Source organism: Daldinia loculata (assembly GCF_022478755.1).
Source record: "Daldinia loculata strain CBS 113971 unplaced genomic scaffold F4817scaffold_71, whole genome shotgun sequence".
Classification (NCBI taxonomy): domain Eukaryota; kingdom Fungi; phylum Ascomycota; class Sordariomycetes; order Xylariales; family Hypoxylaceae; genus Daldinia; species Daldinia loculata.
The window spans coordinates 45,467-61,643 of NW_026054925.1; the positions used below are offsets into that span (position 1 = coordinate 45,467).

Below are 16,177 nucleotides of genomic sequence, written 5' to 3' on the forward strand. Positions count from 1 at the left end.
TCACAGGATTATGGATAGTTATCCGAAGCCTACGTTTGCTAGAGCATATATACATGTATATTAGCTCTATATAGGTAGGTAGGTAGCAATATGTAAGAGAACTGCGAAGATATCTAGGCTGTCGATTTTACGCACAGCCCCGTACGAGGATAGGACTATCCAGACGGCTTTGTTATCAGGGGAGGCATCGCTGTAATTCTATCATGAATTTCATTCCAATAAGTGCACTTTTCCTATCACGAGGATTATTGCCTCTTGACAGCCAAACGCCAGACTCCTTCCATCGTCATCAATCCATTCATACGTGTCTGTCTTAGATACAGCTAGTTATTCATTACCCGAGCGTATACGTCATCATGGACACTGTCATTAGTCTAAGCAGCAGTGTGTACCACCTTGAAACCTTCGCTTACCACCTTCGTGATGTCCTCATTTTTATGTTGAAGTAATCCTAGTGCAAACGCAACATCGCTCCACTGGCGTTCCGTTTCGCAGCGCGGAAGACGAGCCGCCAGTTTCTCTGCAAGCTGTTTTGCGTGTTTGTCCTATTATATCGTCAGCATAAAATATTGGACAGCACAGCATATAGTGTACACGAAACTCACCTTCTCGACAAATCCTAACAAGAACTTAACAATCCGTCGGAATGGGTCCGTCTCTATCCGGCCGTCCGCGGACAACAGACTGAACATATCTACGAAGTGATTATACACTGCGTTATCCTTAGTGCTTAGCTCTGTGAAGAACATACGCGCCAAATCGGCGATCCGCTTGTCTTCGTCTTCTAAGCATTTAGCCATCTCGCCCAGTTGTCCCTTCACCTTGACCTGTCCCGCAAGAATCAAGAACGTCAGCGTCATTAAGCATGTGCGCTTGACAGACAGGTCTCGGTCGGCCAGCCGTCGGTATAAGAAGTCTGTGTTTTCATCAATAAGGTGGTTAAAGCAGACGGCCATGTCGCCGAGCGCGATGACTACGTTCGACCGCACTGTCGCGTCCGGCGACCTCTCCATGATGGTGATGAGTAGCGGAAGGTGGACCTCGCAATACTCGCTACTGACGCACATAAGCTTCGCCAGGCAGAGCGTTGCCGCAGCCTGCAGACCTTTATCTCTATATATGTCGCTGCGCGAACAGATCTCAGCTACCAATGGGCCGAAGTTGGCCAGCAAGGACTGCGGTCCGAACAAAAGCTCCTGCTCACGTATATGCGCCATAGCCTCCGTGAAATCATCTTCTGTCGTGCCACCAATCAGGTCTAACTCATCGCCTGCCTCCTCCACGGCTGGGGTAGGTGTCTTGCCCTTTCGGCCTACGGATGGCCGTGGGGCGGCGGGTTTAGCAGCGGAGTCCTTCTCCTTCTCTTGCTTCCGTCGCTTGAAATCAAGCTCGCAGAGTTCAAGATGGACGATTTGTTTGATGGCTACGTGGCCAACTATGAAAAGAAGCTGGGATAGCGCAATCGCTGCCTTCTGTTTGGGTTCGGCCGGCGGTTCTGAAGTTAGCCGGTTGACGGTTTGAGTTGGAGCGTCGAGGCCCATGGTGATGCCCTGGGTCATGCCTTGGTCAACAGCAGCAGTGACAGTGAAATCCTGATCCCTGGACCCCGGACGAGATGCAGAAGGCGACGATTTCTGTTGTGCGGCGAATACGACCTTAGTCCTGCGTCTAATTATCTCGGAACATAGCGTATCGGGGTGTTTAGCGAGAGTATAGATTGCATTGATGGCCTGCTCAGCAACTCCAAACCACTCCTTGCTGTCGCTTGGCACCTCGGTAATTGCCGCCAGCCTTGCTAGTACGGCATGCTCGTTTGGAAGACGGCTGAACTTGACTGTCGAATCCTTGGCTTGTCGACCTGTAGGGTTAAGCCTTTGCAGAGCAATGCATGTATACTTAGCTAATTGGAGGTCGGCTCGGCCATGCGACCCAAGCCCAGTTCGTAGCATCGTCTCCATTTCGCCGACGACAATTTCCGGCGAGGCGGTGGCAAGCATGCCTAATATGATAATAGCACCTCTTCGTTGAGATCGAGATATTTCTCTTTTGTGAAAGCCGTATACCTCCCACAATTTCGTTACTACTCGATCAGAGATCATACCGCCCTTCATCATGGTTGCGAGGAGTTGCTCTAGACTAGTCAATTCGGCCGGCGTAGTACCTGACGTGAGGCTGATCATATTCCTCGCAATATAGATAGCAGCATCGTTCGGACTAAAGCTGTCCGGTGCTTCGAAAAATAGTCGTCTGTAGCAGTCGATGAGATGCGACTGCACACCCTTACCCTCGTCACTGTTGCCTTTCGTCCAGATAAGGCGCATCATCCGTCGAATTCCGACCATGTTGTCTTCGATGTTGTACGCGTTTCCGATTTCTAGGTAGTCCATTGCTTCGATAACTTCAGACTTATTCTTGGATCCAAGAAGCTGACAAACAGTGGAGGTAGCCTCGTGTAAAACCTCGATAAACTTAAGGGCATCAATGTAATATCGCTTTGTCAAAGTTAGCTTCTCGATGGCCTCCGACGTGGCGGCGTCTTCCTGAGCTTTCTGAACTGCCGCCACCTTTTCCTCATCGGTCATGTCTGTAGGTTTCTGAGGCGACTCTATCTGGGTGGGCTCATCTACTAATGCCGTACTGTTAGCCTTGTCTTCTCCTAAGCCAGGCTCACCAGCTGGAGGCTTCAAGGCGTCTAGCTCGGCATCAACCTTGTCAAGCCTTTCCTGCCAATCCTTGCGAGAGAGTTGAGCCCCATGTAGCACAGTAAAGGGGTGGGTCTTGATCAGAGTCCCCAGAAGTTTTATTGCATTTCTCCTGACGTGACTGCTCTTGTCCTCGAGACTTCTGCAGGCAAGTTCGGCGGCCTTCTGCCTACGCTTAGGGAACTTCTGTTCAAGTTCGCAGAGCCTCGTATAGACCTGCATAGCTCTGCATCTGCAGTAGGGATTAATATCTAGGAAACGCTCCTCCAACACGTCGAAGAAAGCATTAAGCTGAGATTTGTGATTCTCGCTACGCTCTTCCTGCGTGGTGAGATGTGCGATCATGTTACCGCAAACCTCGATCAGCGAGCATCGCAGGGTATACGACTACTACACATTAGGCTGACCGACTATAATTCGTGGGTCATACGTACCTCGCTATCTAATTGCTTGGCTAGCATCGTCATCTGTTTGATCACTAGGCGAGGAATAAGCTCGGAGAGCTTGACAATGAACGAGGAAACCGACTTCGGGCCCTTTGTATCATTGGTATTAAATTCCTTATTACTGATTTCTCTTAGGATCTCGTCAGCCAACTGCGGGTAGTCGTATTGTTCAGCTAATATGTGTAGAAACTCAGCCATCGGCTCAGACAGGTGTTCGAAGTAAGTTAGATTCTGGACGATGGATATTTGCGCCGCTATCACCATGTCAGTATTCCTACCAAGTTAATTTGACTGTCAAGTCCGCTCACCGTAGCCATGGCCGTGATGTTTTACGGCAATGCAAAGAACCTTGAAGGCATGCATTTTTATGGCTGTGTTCTTGACTCTCTGCTCGCTCTCTAAGATCATATAGACGGGCCTAGTGAGAAGACCTATGAATGTATCGCGCTCACTAGTTGTTAGGAATATCTTGCCCAGTTTCAACTTAAGAACTTTGGACATAACATCCAATGCCGACTGAAGCTGGGCGGCGCTATCCCAACTGCCGTCCTTGTCTTTGCTCGTAGCCTTGGACTTGGCGCCTTTGCCCCTGGCGCGCGATACGGGAGCTGTAGAAGACTTTTCGGCGGCTTTCGTCTCGACGCAGGCGATTGTCCATTGTAATAGGAAGCCGTATATTTCGAGTAGAGATTTGTGGTGGGCGATTATCTCTTGCTCGTCGGGATTTTCGAGGTCGTGGTTGATAGTATCAGCCTCAGCTGCTAGGCCGCTCATAATAAGGTCGAATATCTTGCTTAGGGCGTGAGTGGGCAGGAACTGCGTATATCTGGATTGCAGGAAAAGCTTAGAAATAGGTTCTCGCGATCTCGAGACGGAGGACTGTGAAGACTGGAGATTATCAGGGGGGGCAATGGAAGTGGGTGCACACTTGAGAAGGAACTGCAGCGAGTCAAAGTAGGCGCTGCGCATGATAGCGTCGGGATTTCCGGCGACAGCATCGACGATAGGGTTCAAGACCGAGTTAAGAAGCGAGATGTTGGATAGCGATTCGGGATCGGACTCGCAGTCGACTAAGGCGCTGTCGGCTTCGGGAGTAGCGATACTTGCCGGGTCACTCATGTAGTGCATGAGCGCCTCGTTTATATCGAAGTTGACCGGATCCATTGTGGCCGGGAGTATTTGCGCCTGACGAGCGCTGATAGAAAAACGTAGACGAAGTTGAGGTCGAAGTAGATGGATTATATTAACTAGAGAAGATAACTACTTCGTAGGAAAAAACAAAAGTTGGTCACCAGGGACATTCGATAAGATGAATAAGGGGGAGGAGAAGAGAGGGTGAATATCCCGGGTATCTTTAGAGGGTTGTTATTCTTTTTTAGAAGATCATAACGACATGGATGAAGATGTTTTGGAGATTGTGTGGAGACATTGGATGCATACGAATAATTTAATGCGATAGGCTGCATAGATGTGCCTAACATAAAGTTTTAAGCTGCCCGGTGCTTTAGCAACCGTTTTGTTATTGTTTAGTTCCTGATAAGGCGCGACCGCCAATCAATCTTTTCTCCAGCAGAACCCCGCGCCTAACCCCCATCAGCCCGCTAAATAAAAACGCGTCTGATACCTAAAGAAATCGGAGATTCAGGTACTTTGTACATGTACCTATCTTAGGGAATTTCGAACATTGACCGTCGAATAATAGAAATAGAATTTCAAGGCATAGAACCTTGAAACCATTACCACCATAACGTTATCCACCTTGATTGAATTTAAATTTATTATAATTCCTACTCCTTTCAACTGCCAATCGCTATCCAAATCGTTGTCCACGTATCATATGCCTTTCCTTCGTTCTCTCGAAGCTTCGCAATTTAGAACAAGATATTACTGGATCGCATTGGGTTATGTTCAAGGGGAGAAGGTAGAGGACGACGAACAAGAAAGAAGTTCTGCAGCATTAGGATATGGCATCTGCCACCCATCGTCGAGTGGCCAAGGCGCCCTTCCAGATTCACCAAGACCAGCCTAGGGGCCAGACTTCAGACACCGAGGAGTCTGCACAGAGCCAGACACGAAGAACTGACGAAGAATACGACGACCATGATGACCATGATGACCACGACTATTTATTAGGGGAAGAGGGCGAAGATGAAGAACAAGAAAACCCAGCCGAGGAAGACGACGGCTGCGAAACCGACTCCTCTGACGATACCGACGAGATCGACCTCAGTGTTCAGCATGACATGGACAAATTACAAACCGCCTTTCCCAACTTCAAAGATAACTATCGTCTAATAAAGCGCATCGGCGAAGGAACTTTCTCTACCGTCTACAAAGCTGAAGATATACAATATCATCGGTACGAGAACCGTTGGGATATGGACGCGTTAGAAAACCAATGGAGACCTCCGCCCCTCAGGAATTCCCGGTCCAACTCCGTTTCTTCTCGCACCCGCCAAAAGCCAAAGTTTGTGGCGATCAAGAAAATCTACGTAACTTCTTCGCCCGCTCGCATCCTCAACGAGCTCGAACTCCTCCACGATCTACGAGATTCCCACTCTGTCTGTCCCCTCATCACGGCCTTCCGTGAAGCAGACCAGGTCCTCGCTATCCTTCCCTACTTCCGCCACCAAGACTTTAGAAAATACTATCCCCACATGAGCGTCTACGATATGAGAGTGTACTTCCGATCCCTCTTCACAGCTCTCGCTGCCGTACACGAAAAAGGCATTATACACCGCGATATTAAACCTACCAACTTTCTCTACGATCCCGACAAGAAGCGCGGAGTTCTAGTAGACTTCGGATTGGCCGAGCGGGAGGGCTTAGATACCAAACCATGTATTTGCCATGATGATCGACAAGTGAGGAAGCAGAAACTGCAGCAGTCTGTCGCATTCAGCTCGGTCCAAGCTGGTCCGCAGCCAGGCTACCCAGTGAATGATACCCGTCCTTCTCGTCGCGCCAACAGAGCGGGCACCCGTGGGTTCCGGGCACCCGAGGTTTTATTCAAATGTACGGAGCAAACGACTAAGATAGATATCTGGTCTGCCGGTGTCATTTTATTAACTATTCTCTGCAAACGGTTCCCTTTCTTCAATAGCGCAGATGACGTCGAGGCACTAATTGAGATCGCCACTATATTCGGCTCAAAAAAGATGAAGATGGCGGGCCAACTGCACGGCTGCGTCTTCGACACCAATATACCTACTATCGGCGAGAGGGGCTTTACTTTCGAAAAGATCATGCTATGGAGCACGTGTAGGAGCGATGTGAGCAAGGATGGTAGACCCAGCACATTGACCGAAGAGGAGAAGGGCGCCATCGAGTTTTTGACAAGGTGTATGGAATTGGACCCGACGAAGAGGATCAGCGCTAAACAGGCGCTGGTGCACGAATTTTTACAGATTGATGCGGATACGGAGCCGGAGCCAGAACTAGAAGACGATGTAATGTTGTTATGATAGCTCTGAATAGGATCCTGGAATTTATCTAGGGCGCTATAAGGGATGTAATATCACTTCGAATCTGGGACGAGCAGAAGCCAACCTGCTTCATAATCGTACTCTTATGGGTTTCAGGACTACGAGCATGGTGGACCCTATACGTACGACATCGATGTCACGCACATGGTGTGTAGAGTGATATCAGACGCTTACTCGGCTATGGGGATAAAAAGGATACGAGAGTGTGCCAAGGGAGTTCACTACCAAGCTCTCGTCGGATGAAATATAATGGTAGAATGGTACGCCTGGTCGGTATGTCCCCATCCGGAGTTTATACCGAATAACTTGAGATTTGCTTTCGTCTGGAAACATCTATCTCGACAAGGCAAGAAGTACTATATTAGATAAAGGCTGGCATGAAGGTAAATGCGCGGTAGGACAGCCGCGTCTGAATGTCTGATCAACTCCTTATTTCACGTTATAGTACTATACGTGGCTTATACTGCCCAAAGACCAAGGCAAAGCAAAAGAAGCCTGTGCTATCACAAATGCCTACTTCGTATACTCTAAATAACATTTGGGCTTGGGAATATGGTATTGATTATCATCCTTCTGCGACTCTTCATATGCTGTCTGCCCTTGTAGTAATCAAAGCGTATCTTAGTTAGTCCTCCCACCACCCCAAATCCAGACTTACATCCTATGGATTATGTAGCTCGGGGTGGAAACCAATCTCGGCTTTTGTAAGGCCTTGTTAAATGCCGGACAAGAGAATGTTGAGATGGGAAATTGTGAATAAAAAGGATTGATGTTGAGATTGTAATTGTGACAGCAATAATCAGATTTGCTAGATTAAATTACTAGCTACTTCGTAGTATGCCTACTATTCGACGCGTAAGTATGAGATAGGACGTCATCGTCCATTGCTGCAACATAATAGATTAGAACTAGCCAATCGTGTCTCTGCGCCGATACCCTGGGTACATCATTTCCATGACTTTCCTGCCATAGAATGCAATATCGTAGTTTGTACAAGTGCCAAAGCTATAGCTACAAATCCCCGCCCATTCGCCGCTCGTTGACTCCCTAACAATCATACACTGCCTTGTCCATTCATCTGCCCTTACATCCAGAGACATAACTTTCCACTGGAAGTCCCGCCAGCCTACCACAAAATAAGTTAGCATTGCTATGAACCAGCGTAGCGAGACACCGAACACATCTGAAATACATACCAGCCAATTCAATGTAGGGTGAAACTCTGCAACTGCAGGTACTGCAGTAATTCCTTCGCCGTCCAGCTGGCCGAGCTGCTTTCCCTTGCTGTCGTAAATATCAACAAACCGGTTCATATTGGCGATGGCGAACTTCTCCACACCGTCCGCCGGGTTAATCTGCCATTGCGGCTTGAGAATGGTTACCCAGCGGCCTGTCTGATTGTTATGTGGAATCACGTGCGCCGGCTTCATCTGCTTGGCGGACAGGTCTTGGCCAGGCTTCCACTTCATTGCGTCGGTCATATCGTAGACCTTAACCGTGTCGTCGTAGGATGATGTTGCTAAATAGCCACCTCGACTCCATGAAGCATGCGACACAGACAATCGAGACTGGTGTTCGCCTAGTAATGAGGGGCGACGAAGATCCCCCTTGCCCTTGATCATTCTCAAGTCCCATATCTTTAACGTCCTATCAAGCGATGCTGTCGCTATAAGATGAGGCAGGAGAGGGTTTAGGGAAAAGCCACCGATCTTATTGTCAGATAGGCTCCAGATTTCCGCTTTGGTCTTCGCACGCCTATCGAATCTTCCAAAAGTGCCTTCCAGAGTTGAGAAGAAAATAATGTCTTTAGCTTCGGGCGACAGGTCAATGCACGAGATACCCAAATCGATATCGTCGTCATCGGGTTGCCATAGCTGGGTGCTAACTTGCGACTGTAAATCCAGGCAACGTATTGATGAGTCGTAAGAGCTGGTGATGACTGAATTTGGATCGAATATGGGTACTTTTATGGAAGTGATAGTCCTGCTATGTACTTCGAAGGCACCTACTTGAGGTAGGGGAATATCGACGTCTTCGTCATCATCATCGGGATAGGTAGGCTTTTCTTGCGATGCGTCGAAAAAGCCCAAGGTGCCCTTCTTATCACCGGCGAGGATAATCGGTTTATCCTGTATGGGATGAAACGTGAGAGAATATACACGTTCAGGGGTAATTTTGATATCTGCGCGTGGTTAATACTACGATTCTACGGTAGAGATCCTTTACGTAAACACCACCTACCGTTCGGGACCCAGCCATCATAGAGTGTGAGATCACCCATCTCCTTTCTGAGGTCCTTTAGCTTGCTGTCTGAGGTATCTTTGATATCATCCTCAGTGAAAGTTCGAACGCCTGGCTGGGCGCCTTGAACGAACGAAGCGAGAGCATTGGTACTTGACCATCTCTGGCCCTCGACTTGAAGATTTGACAGTTGCAAATCACCACTTGTGCGAATACGTTTGGGTTCGGGCGGCTTCAACTCAGCAGGTACATCTTCAAGCTTGAGACTTGGTTCGGCACCAGCTCCGGCGAGTCTTGCACTCTGACGGGTAGGCATGATACGGGTACGAGGGGCTGGTTCGGCAGCTCTCCTCTTCTTGGATGCAGTTGCTCTCGGCGGCGGAGCTGCGGCCTTGCGCATCTTGGCCGCGACCTCGGCCGATTCTTTTAGCAACTTAGCATTGTTTACCACATTTGCTCTCCTTCGAGCCTCGAAGGTGCTTAGTTCGGGAGCCATTATGATTAGGTCTAATGAATTGCGAGATCGATGCTGAGAAAAGGGTAATTGCGTAACTATCGCTCAAAATAGGCAGATGAAAAGGAAAAGGAGGATTTGACACGAGAGGACTCCAAGATATGTTGGATATTGGATATGCGATGAAAGTGACCGGGGGTGAATTAGGCTTCAGTCGCCTCGGATAGAGACGCTATCTTCTTCTTGCTCTAACTTGTCACGGAATAGGAGACCGGAAAAGGAAAAGATGGAGAATGATAATTAAATAGCAATCAAATCACAATGTCATTTTTGAACGAAAAATGAAACGAAGCTGCGCGAGAAAAGCGCAAGCATGAGTGATGATCGAAATGATTTAAACTAGAACAGAGGAATGGGAAAAATCAATTAAGAACATTGAACCGAAGACGCGATGTACAGTACGCCATGTCATGCGCTTACCGCGTATCCCTGTACATATTATTACGTCATCTAGGGTATGCCGCTAAGCCAGAGAAAGAAAATTACATAATGTCTTATCGATAATAATAAAAATCCCGCCCCAACTAAAGTTCCAATACAACGAAAAAAAGAAAAAACTTATCAACCGAGATTTATATCTTCATTTGTCCTTTTCAAAATGACATCGACTTTGCTACCATTTCTCTATAATACGAGGACGATCCTACGAACGAATCCTCGAATTACCCTTACATTTTATCGTTCTTTACACGCCACACGGCGGCAATTAAGAGAGGGTGATGAAATACCGTTCGCCTCTTACGTTCCTAAAGATGAAACTCCGCCGGAACAACCTCTTCGTCGTGGTACCATCACCCCGTCGGAGAGACGCGTATTTGAGCGTATCTTCGCCGATATAAAGGCCCGTGGTCTTAAGCCTTTTGTGCCCGAAGGCTCATCAGCAACCTCAGCTACTCGCACTACTCTATCTATAGTGCAACAAGCTGTCCAAGATGCTAATCAGATCCGCCCCGCCACCGTTACTACTCCTGGTATATCGGATGGTCCTACAGATCGTCGTCATAAGGCTCTTCTACGATTTCCACCCGAATTGCGCGCTGCTGCTAGCAAGGCGTTCGATACTATCCAGCCTTCAAATTTGAGGCTTCCTGGCGGTGATGACATCGCATATGATGAAGCTTCTATCGCGGCCAGCCGAGGGGACCCTGATGGTGATGAAGGTTGGAAAGTGCCCGCAAATGCCGTCGACCGCACTATGGAGCTGGAGGCTAAGCGTTACCCTGAGCGCACCCGTGTCGAAGGATTAATCACTGCTGCAGAGACCGACTTCGAACTCTGGGATGTCCTGGAAAAGGAAGTGTTCGTAATGCCTGCTAGACTTGGCATTCGCGGAGACGCATCCAAATTGGTAGAAACAGAGACTAAAGTGCCGAGAAAGAAGAAGAAGACGGAAGTGGTTACGGCCAGCGAGGCGGTAGACCATCTTGAAGATGTAGCCGATACTCTCGAGGGTGAGGGTGAGGGTGTAGATGCGCCGGTAATAATCCCAGAAGAAACAGACGTCACGTCCACCGAAAACAACACTCCATCCCAGGAACTGAGTCTCTACATACATGGGCCGCTATACCCGGAATATATCCTACTCGCACTACGACGTCTTGACACCGCATTTCGTGCGCCATCGCCTCTCGCCTTCTCCATACTACCCCGGATTAAGGAGCTAGGACTCGAGTCATATATCCTTGGCGTATCAACACCTTTCTATAACGAGCTTCTGGAAATTTACTGGACCCGCCGTGGCGATCTATCCGGAGTGCTAAACCTGCTAGAGGAAATGCGCCATTGTGGACTCCAATTTGACGCACAGACCGCGTCTTTCCTTGGGAGAGTAAACACGACATTAACTTTGCTAGCTACTAGGGAGGCTCCTGGTTCATTTGCAAGGGCCCTCACGACCATGCCTGAATACGACCGGTCTGTACGACACCGCATAAAGCGTTGGCATGAAGCTGTGGACTCGTCAATCAACGAAGAGATAGCATAACATCAAAATTTGAGAAAGATTAGGTACATAGCTGAGCTAGGATAGTGGCTGTTGATCCGCGACACACGATAGGTAGTATGTATTATCTAGCTCCTAAGTTTATGCTGATAACCTACAATAACTGATACCCCTTAAATATATTTCTCTTCTCATTCGAATGGGATATCATTAACATTTCCCTCCTAAGTATATGTGTATGAAATGCGTCAATAACTATGAAGGTGGCGGTAAAAAGAATATTCGGCCCCCGGATTTCGAACCCATCATTACCGATTTACTGTTATCTATCCCTCCCCTCCTCCTCCTCCTCCTATGGTCTTAGTTGGAGTAAGTTGGAGTTGGACAGGCTTTTACATTCGCCGGTATGAATTTCCCCATTCATTGATTGATATTATAAAACAAGCTCGCAGCCTTTCCGACGTTCAATTATCTTCTTAGTGCACCATGAATTTTGATGAGAGCTACGACGTCGTAGTGATTGGAGGCGGTAATGCCGGGTTCTCCGCGGCCATTACCGCAGCGCAGTCTGGTGCGCGGGTCTGTCTACTTGAGAAAGCGCCCCTTGAAGACGCGGGGGGTAATACATTCTACACTGCGGCGGCATTCAGATGCTGCTTTGATGGCTTGCAAGATTTGTTACCCAACCTCTTCCAACCCGACGGCACGAAAGGCCTGCCGCAAAATATTGTTGATAAGATCGAGATGACGCCTTACACGGAAGCCGACTTCCATGCGGTAAGCTTCAATTATGAGTTCTGACCGGTTAGCTATGGCTGACTTAATTAAAGGACATCAATCGGGTTACCAAGGGAAGAGCAGATCCGGTGCTCGCTGATATCCTTGTGGATAATTCGAGAGAAGCAGTTCAGTGGCTGATGGATAATGGCGCCCGCTTCATACTTTCGTTTAATAGGCAAGCGTTCTTTGTGGATGGGAAGTATAAATTCTGGGGCGGAATGGTTATGAGCATGGCTGGTAAGATCTCTCCTTAACCTCGTCTCTTTAGCATGCCCTTATTTCCGATACTGATACCGATACCTTGGCATAGGTCAAGGAAAGGAGCTATTCGAATTTCATATGAGTACTGCGAGGAAACATGGAGTGGAAATTCATTTCAACTCCCCAGCAATTGATCTCATCGCCGATCCTACAGCAAACGGAGTAGTTGGTGTCAAGGTATTCAGGGACGGGAGTCTAAAAACTATTGGCGCCCAAGGAGGTATCGTATTGGCTTGTGGTGGTTTTCAAGCATCTCCGGCATTACGCGCCCAATATCTAGGTCCCGGTTGGGATTTAGCTCATGTTCGAGGGTCTAAATATAATACCGGAGACGGCCATACAATGGCCAGGAAGCTCGGGGCTAAGCTAGAGGGCAACTACTCGGGTTGTCATTCCGTTGCTTGGGACGCTAACTCGCCTCTTGCGTCTGGGAACCGCGTATTAACTAACCGATACACCAAGTCGGGCTATCCTCTCGGTATTATGGTGAACATCGACGGTAGACGCTTCGTGGACGAGGGCTTCGACCTACGCAATTTTACTTATGCTGTTTATGGAAAAGAGATCTTGAAGCAACCGCAAGGTATCGCGTTCCAAGTTTGGGACGCGAATGGCAGCAAATTTCTGCGCCAGGAGGAATACGCAGACGATGTGACGATGAACATCAGGGCTGAAACCCTCGACCAGCTTGCCAACGTACTTGTAACGAAGGGGTTAAAGGATAAGACACAGTTTCTTGAGACCATTGCCGAATTCAATGCCGCCTGCATGAGCTTCCAGCAGGAATGTCCCGAGATTAGGTTCGACCCGACAGTGAAAGATGGCATGTCAACGCAGGGCACCTCGAGGTCGCTTGGAATAGGCAAGACCAACTGGGCTATTCCCATCGAGCATGGCCCGTTCCAGGCTGTAGAGGTGACGTGCGGCGTTACGTTTACGTTCGGCGGATTAGCGGTCACACGCGCCGCGGAGGTCTTGAGCGAGGCAACCTTTCGGAAAATTGATGGTCTCTATTGCGCGGGCGAGCTGCTAGGGGGACTCTTTTGGGATAACTATCCCGGCGGCAGTGGGCTGACTATGGGCACTGTGATGGGTAGGATAGCAGGAAGAGAAGCTGCTAGCAGGGCAAAGACTCGTGGCGTTGGCGATGGCGATGGTTCGATGTGAATTGGTTGAAAGAGGCTACTATACTTTTCAGACTACTAGACAACTTACTAGATATATTATAACGTAGGCATCTAGGTGCATGTATTGATCAAATAGTTTTGTGGTGAGCTCTTTTGGGAACTTGATCTTATGTTTTAGGTATTTAATATGAAGTGATTCGAAGCCAATATCTTATAATCAAACATAAAACGGTTCGAAACATGAGACTCTTTGTCTCCTGAGTATAATATGATTACCTACCTGCAATGATGACTTCTCAGATGTGTACCTCTGCTCGGTGAGATAAAGGGGACTATACAGTGCTAAATTTAACTATTCAAGTAGCGCTGGTGTAAGATACACTGTACGGGGCATATGAGCTTTTACTATTTAGTTAGCTGAAAGATGACAGAAAAGTTTTTATTTCTCGTGGCAATTACATCACCTAACTCACAGTCTTGCTAGGCCTAGACCTCTGCTTATTCCCACCGGCGAAGAAATCCTGTATATGTATTTCTTAGGTCTAGAACTTTGGAGCCCTGTGGTGAGTTAGATCGTCCTGTCCCCAAATTCTTTGCCCTTCAGCCCTTGCACGTGTGATATCACCAACCCTCTTCGATCCTTTGGGAGAATTTCTATCGAAGAGATAAGCTTTTTGGGACCCGAACGCCTGGAACCTAGATTCATAGGGCGGATCTTAAACAATTTAGACCTGTTAGTTGCCTACTCTGGTCGAGTAACTACTTAATTACGACTTCGCAGAAGATCTTATTTCGTGCCATCTACGAGGTACATATATTTTACCTCGGGCGAAACTCTGTCATGATGTGGCAAGGTGAAAAGGGCAGGCAGAATGAACCAATTCCAATCAGCAAGGATGTCGAAAAAACTGTCGGACAAAGCGATACTGTTGAATCGAAAAGCCATACCTCATTGAACAAGTTTTGGGATACTCTAGCGAGACTGATATCGGCCGGTCCCGTTGAAGATCGAGGAGTCATGCCAGTATCGTTGGAAGACCGAACAGCTACCAATTATGGCAGTTACTTTTCGATATGGGCATGCATGAATATAAACCTCTTGCCGTAAGTCATCGTCAAATACGGATCCGTACGTACTATCAACTGGGAGTAGAGCTAGTTTACTAACATCTGAATAAGTATCACATTTGGCATGCTGGGTCCAACTTATGGATTAAGCTTAAGAGATTGTTCTCTGGTTATCCTTTTCTTCTGCCTCCTAACTGCTGCTATACCGGCCTACCTTGGTACTCTTGGCCCCAAGACCGGCTTACGCCAAATGATCCAGGCTCGCTTCTCGTTTGGAAGATATTTAGTTTCGGTACCGGTCATCTTAAACTTGGCTACGCTCACAGGCTTCTGCGTCGTCACTTGCGTCATTGGGGGTCAATGCTTATCTGCTGTAGCTGGCGGTTCTCTGACTCCGGCAGTTGGCATCGTTATCATGGGTGTTATGGCTTTGCTCATTTCTTTTTGCGGATATGACGTTTTGCATCAATACGAACGCTTTGCCTGGATTCCAGCTTTGGTGGCTATCGTCATCACTACCGGTTGCGGAGGGACGGGCCTCCGCCAGCAAGCACCAGCGGAGCCTGCGACACCCGGTGGTGTCCTTAGCTTCGGGATGATCATAGCATCGTATATGATACCGTATGCTTGCCTTTCATCTGATTTTACGACATATCTAAACCCCAAGTTCTCTTCGTAAGTTGTCACTATATCTCGTGAAGCTATTTAGCCCCTGAACTAATTAGCCCTAAGCGTGAGACTCTTCTTATACGGTTACGCGGGCCTCATATTCCCGTCGGTATTACTGATGGTTCTAGGCGCCTCTATCGGCGGCGCTATAAATAGCATTCCCGAGTGGGAAGCCGGATACGAGTCGACACAAGTTGGCGGCGTATTAGCAGCGATGCTGTCGCGAGCTGGCGGCTTCGGGAAATTCGTTGTGGTCGTACTCTCTCTAACCTTACTTGGGAACATCGCCGCGACGATGTACTCGATTACTCTCAACTTCCAAATATTAATTCCGCAGCTTGTCGTGGTGCCGCGGTATATGTTCTCAATCGTAGTCACGGCCATCGTCATACCGGTTAGCATCAGAGCAGCGGTGGAATTCGTCGTCAGCCTTGAGAACTTTGTCGCGCTCATCGGGTATTGGTCTGCCGCGTTCGTGGCAGTGGTGATTGTAGAACATAATGTTTTTAGGGGTGGTAAATACGACACGTATGATCACGATAGTTGGAACGTGGCAGACCGCTTACCATGGGGCATCGCTGCTTTGGCGGCGAGCGCTCTAAGCTTTGCGTTGGTGATCCCTAGCATGTCGCAAGTGTGGTTTGAGGGTCCAATTGCGAAAAAGTCAGGCGACATTGGATTCGAGATGGCTTTTGCTGTAACAGCGATTCTCTACCTCCCTCTCCGACATCTAGAGAAAAAGCTAAGCGGACGATAGAGAAGAACCGAGTCAGATGCCCGGGTACCCGATCCGTATAGGTAGAAGATGCATGAGCATATATGAATCAACTGTTTTATAGACGGGTCTGGACATTACTATTAAACGACGAGTAAACACATACATATGGTTCATTATTTTTGATTACTCTACTCGTTAGCTTTTCGCATAACCTCTTTCAAATA

At 48.1% G+C, this 16,177-nt stretch overlaps 6 protein-coding genes across 6 annotated transcripts; 4 read left to right on the forward strand and 2 right to left on the reverse strand.

The window, feature by feature from the left end:
* Positions 1–34: 34 nt before the first annotated feature.
* Positions 35–4,609, reverse strand: F4817DRAFT_350691 (condensin component). The gene is made up of 5 exons (XM_049304964.1): positions 4,077–4,609; positions 3,457–3,974; positions 3,137–3,402; positions 606–3,089; positions 35–545 (listed from the first exon to the last, which is right to left on the reverse strand). Exons 1-5 carry the CDS (start codon positions 4,310–4,312, stop codon positions 375–377), a joined length of 3,675 nt encoding a protein of 1,224 aa, XP_049154918.1. The 5' UTR covers positions 4,313–4,609; the 3' UTR covers positions 35–374.
* Positions 4,610–4,744: 135 nt separating this feature from the next.
* F4817DRAFT_266900 (kinase-like protein) lies at positions 4,745–6,829 on the forward strand. Its single transcript, XM_049299373.1, has 2 exons — positions 4,745–4,793; positions 4,851–6,829. Exon 2 carries the CDS (start codon positions 5,113–5,115, stop codon positions 6,610–6,612), a length of 1,500 nt encoding a protein of 499 aa, XP_049154919.1. The 5' UTR covers positions 4,745–4,793; positions 4,851–5,112; the 3' UTR covers positions 6,613–6,829.
* A 588-nt stretch (positions 6,830–7,417) lies between these two features.
* F4817DRAFT_350695 (WD40 repeat-like protein) lies at positions 7,418–9,742 on the reverse strand. Its single transcript, XM_049304965.1, has 3 exons — positions 8,875–9,742; positions 7,830–8,815; positions 7,418–7,759 (listed from the first exon to the last, which is right to left on the reverse strand). The coding sequence occupies exons 1-3, from the start codon at positions 9,368–9,370 to the stop codon at positions 7,718–7,720; spliced, it is 1,524 nt and encodes a 507-aa protein (XP_049154920.1). The 5' UTR covers positions 9,371–9,742; the 3' UTR covers positions 7,418–7,717.
* Positions 9,743–9,939: 197 nt separating this feature from the next.
* Positions 9,940–11,580, forward strand: F4817DRAFT_350696 (uncharacterized protein). Its single transcript, XM_049304966.1, has 2 exons — positions 9,940–11,447; positions 11,510–11,580. The coding sequence occupies exon 1, from the start codon at positions 9,987–9,989 to the stop codon at positions 11,370–11,372; it is 1,386 nt and encodes a 461-aa protein (XP_049154921.1). The 5' UTR covers positions 9,940–9,986; the 3' UTR covers positions 11,373–11,447; positions 11,510–11,580.
* Positions 11,581–11,650: 70 nt separating this feature from the next.
* F4817DRAFT_266924 (FAD/NAD(P)-binding domain-containing protein) lies at positions 11,651–13,552 on the forward strand. Its single transcript, XM_049299374.1, has 3 exons — positions 11,651–12,107; positions 12,161–12,347; positions 12,421–13,552. The coding sequence occupies exons 1-3, from the start codon at positions 11,817–11,819 to the stop codon at positions 13,536–13,538; spliced, it is 1,596 nt and encodes a 531-aa protein (XP_049154922.1). The 5' UTR covers positions 11,651–11,816; the 3' UTR covers positions 13,539–13,552.
* A 400-nt stretch (positions 13,553–13,952) lies between these two features.
* Positions 13,953–16,114, forward strand: F4817DRAFT_350702 (permease for cytosine/purines, uracil, thiamine, allantoin-domain-containing protein). Its single transcript, XM_049304967.1, has 3 exons — positions 13,953–14,602; positions 14,678–15,241; positions 15,299–16,114. Exons 1-3 carry the CDS (start codon positions 14,340–14,342, stop codon positions 15,990–15,992), a joined length of 1,521 nt encoding a protein of 506 aa, XP_049154923.1. The 5' UTR covers positions 13,953–14,339; the 3' UTR covers positions 15,993–16,114.
* Positions 16,115–16,177: the final 63 nt, after the last annotated feature.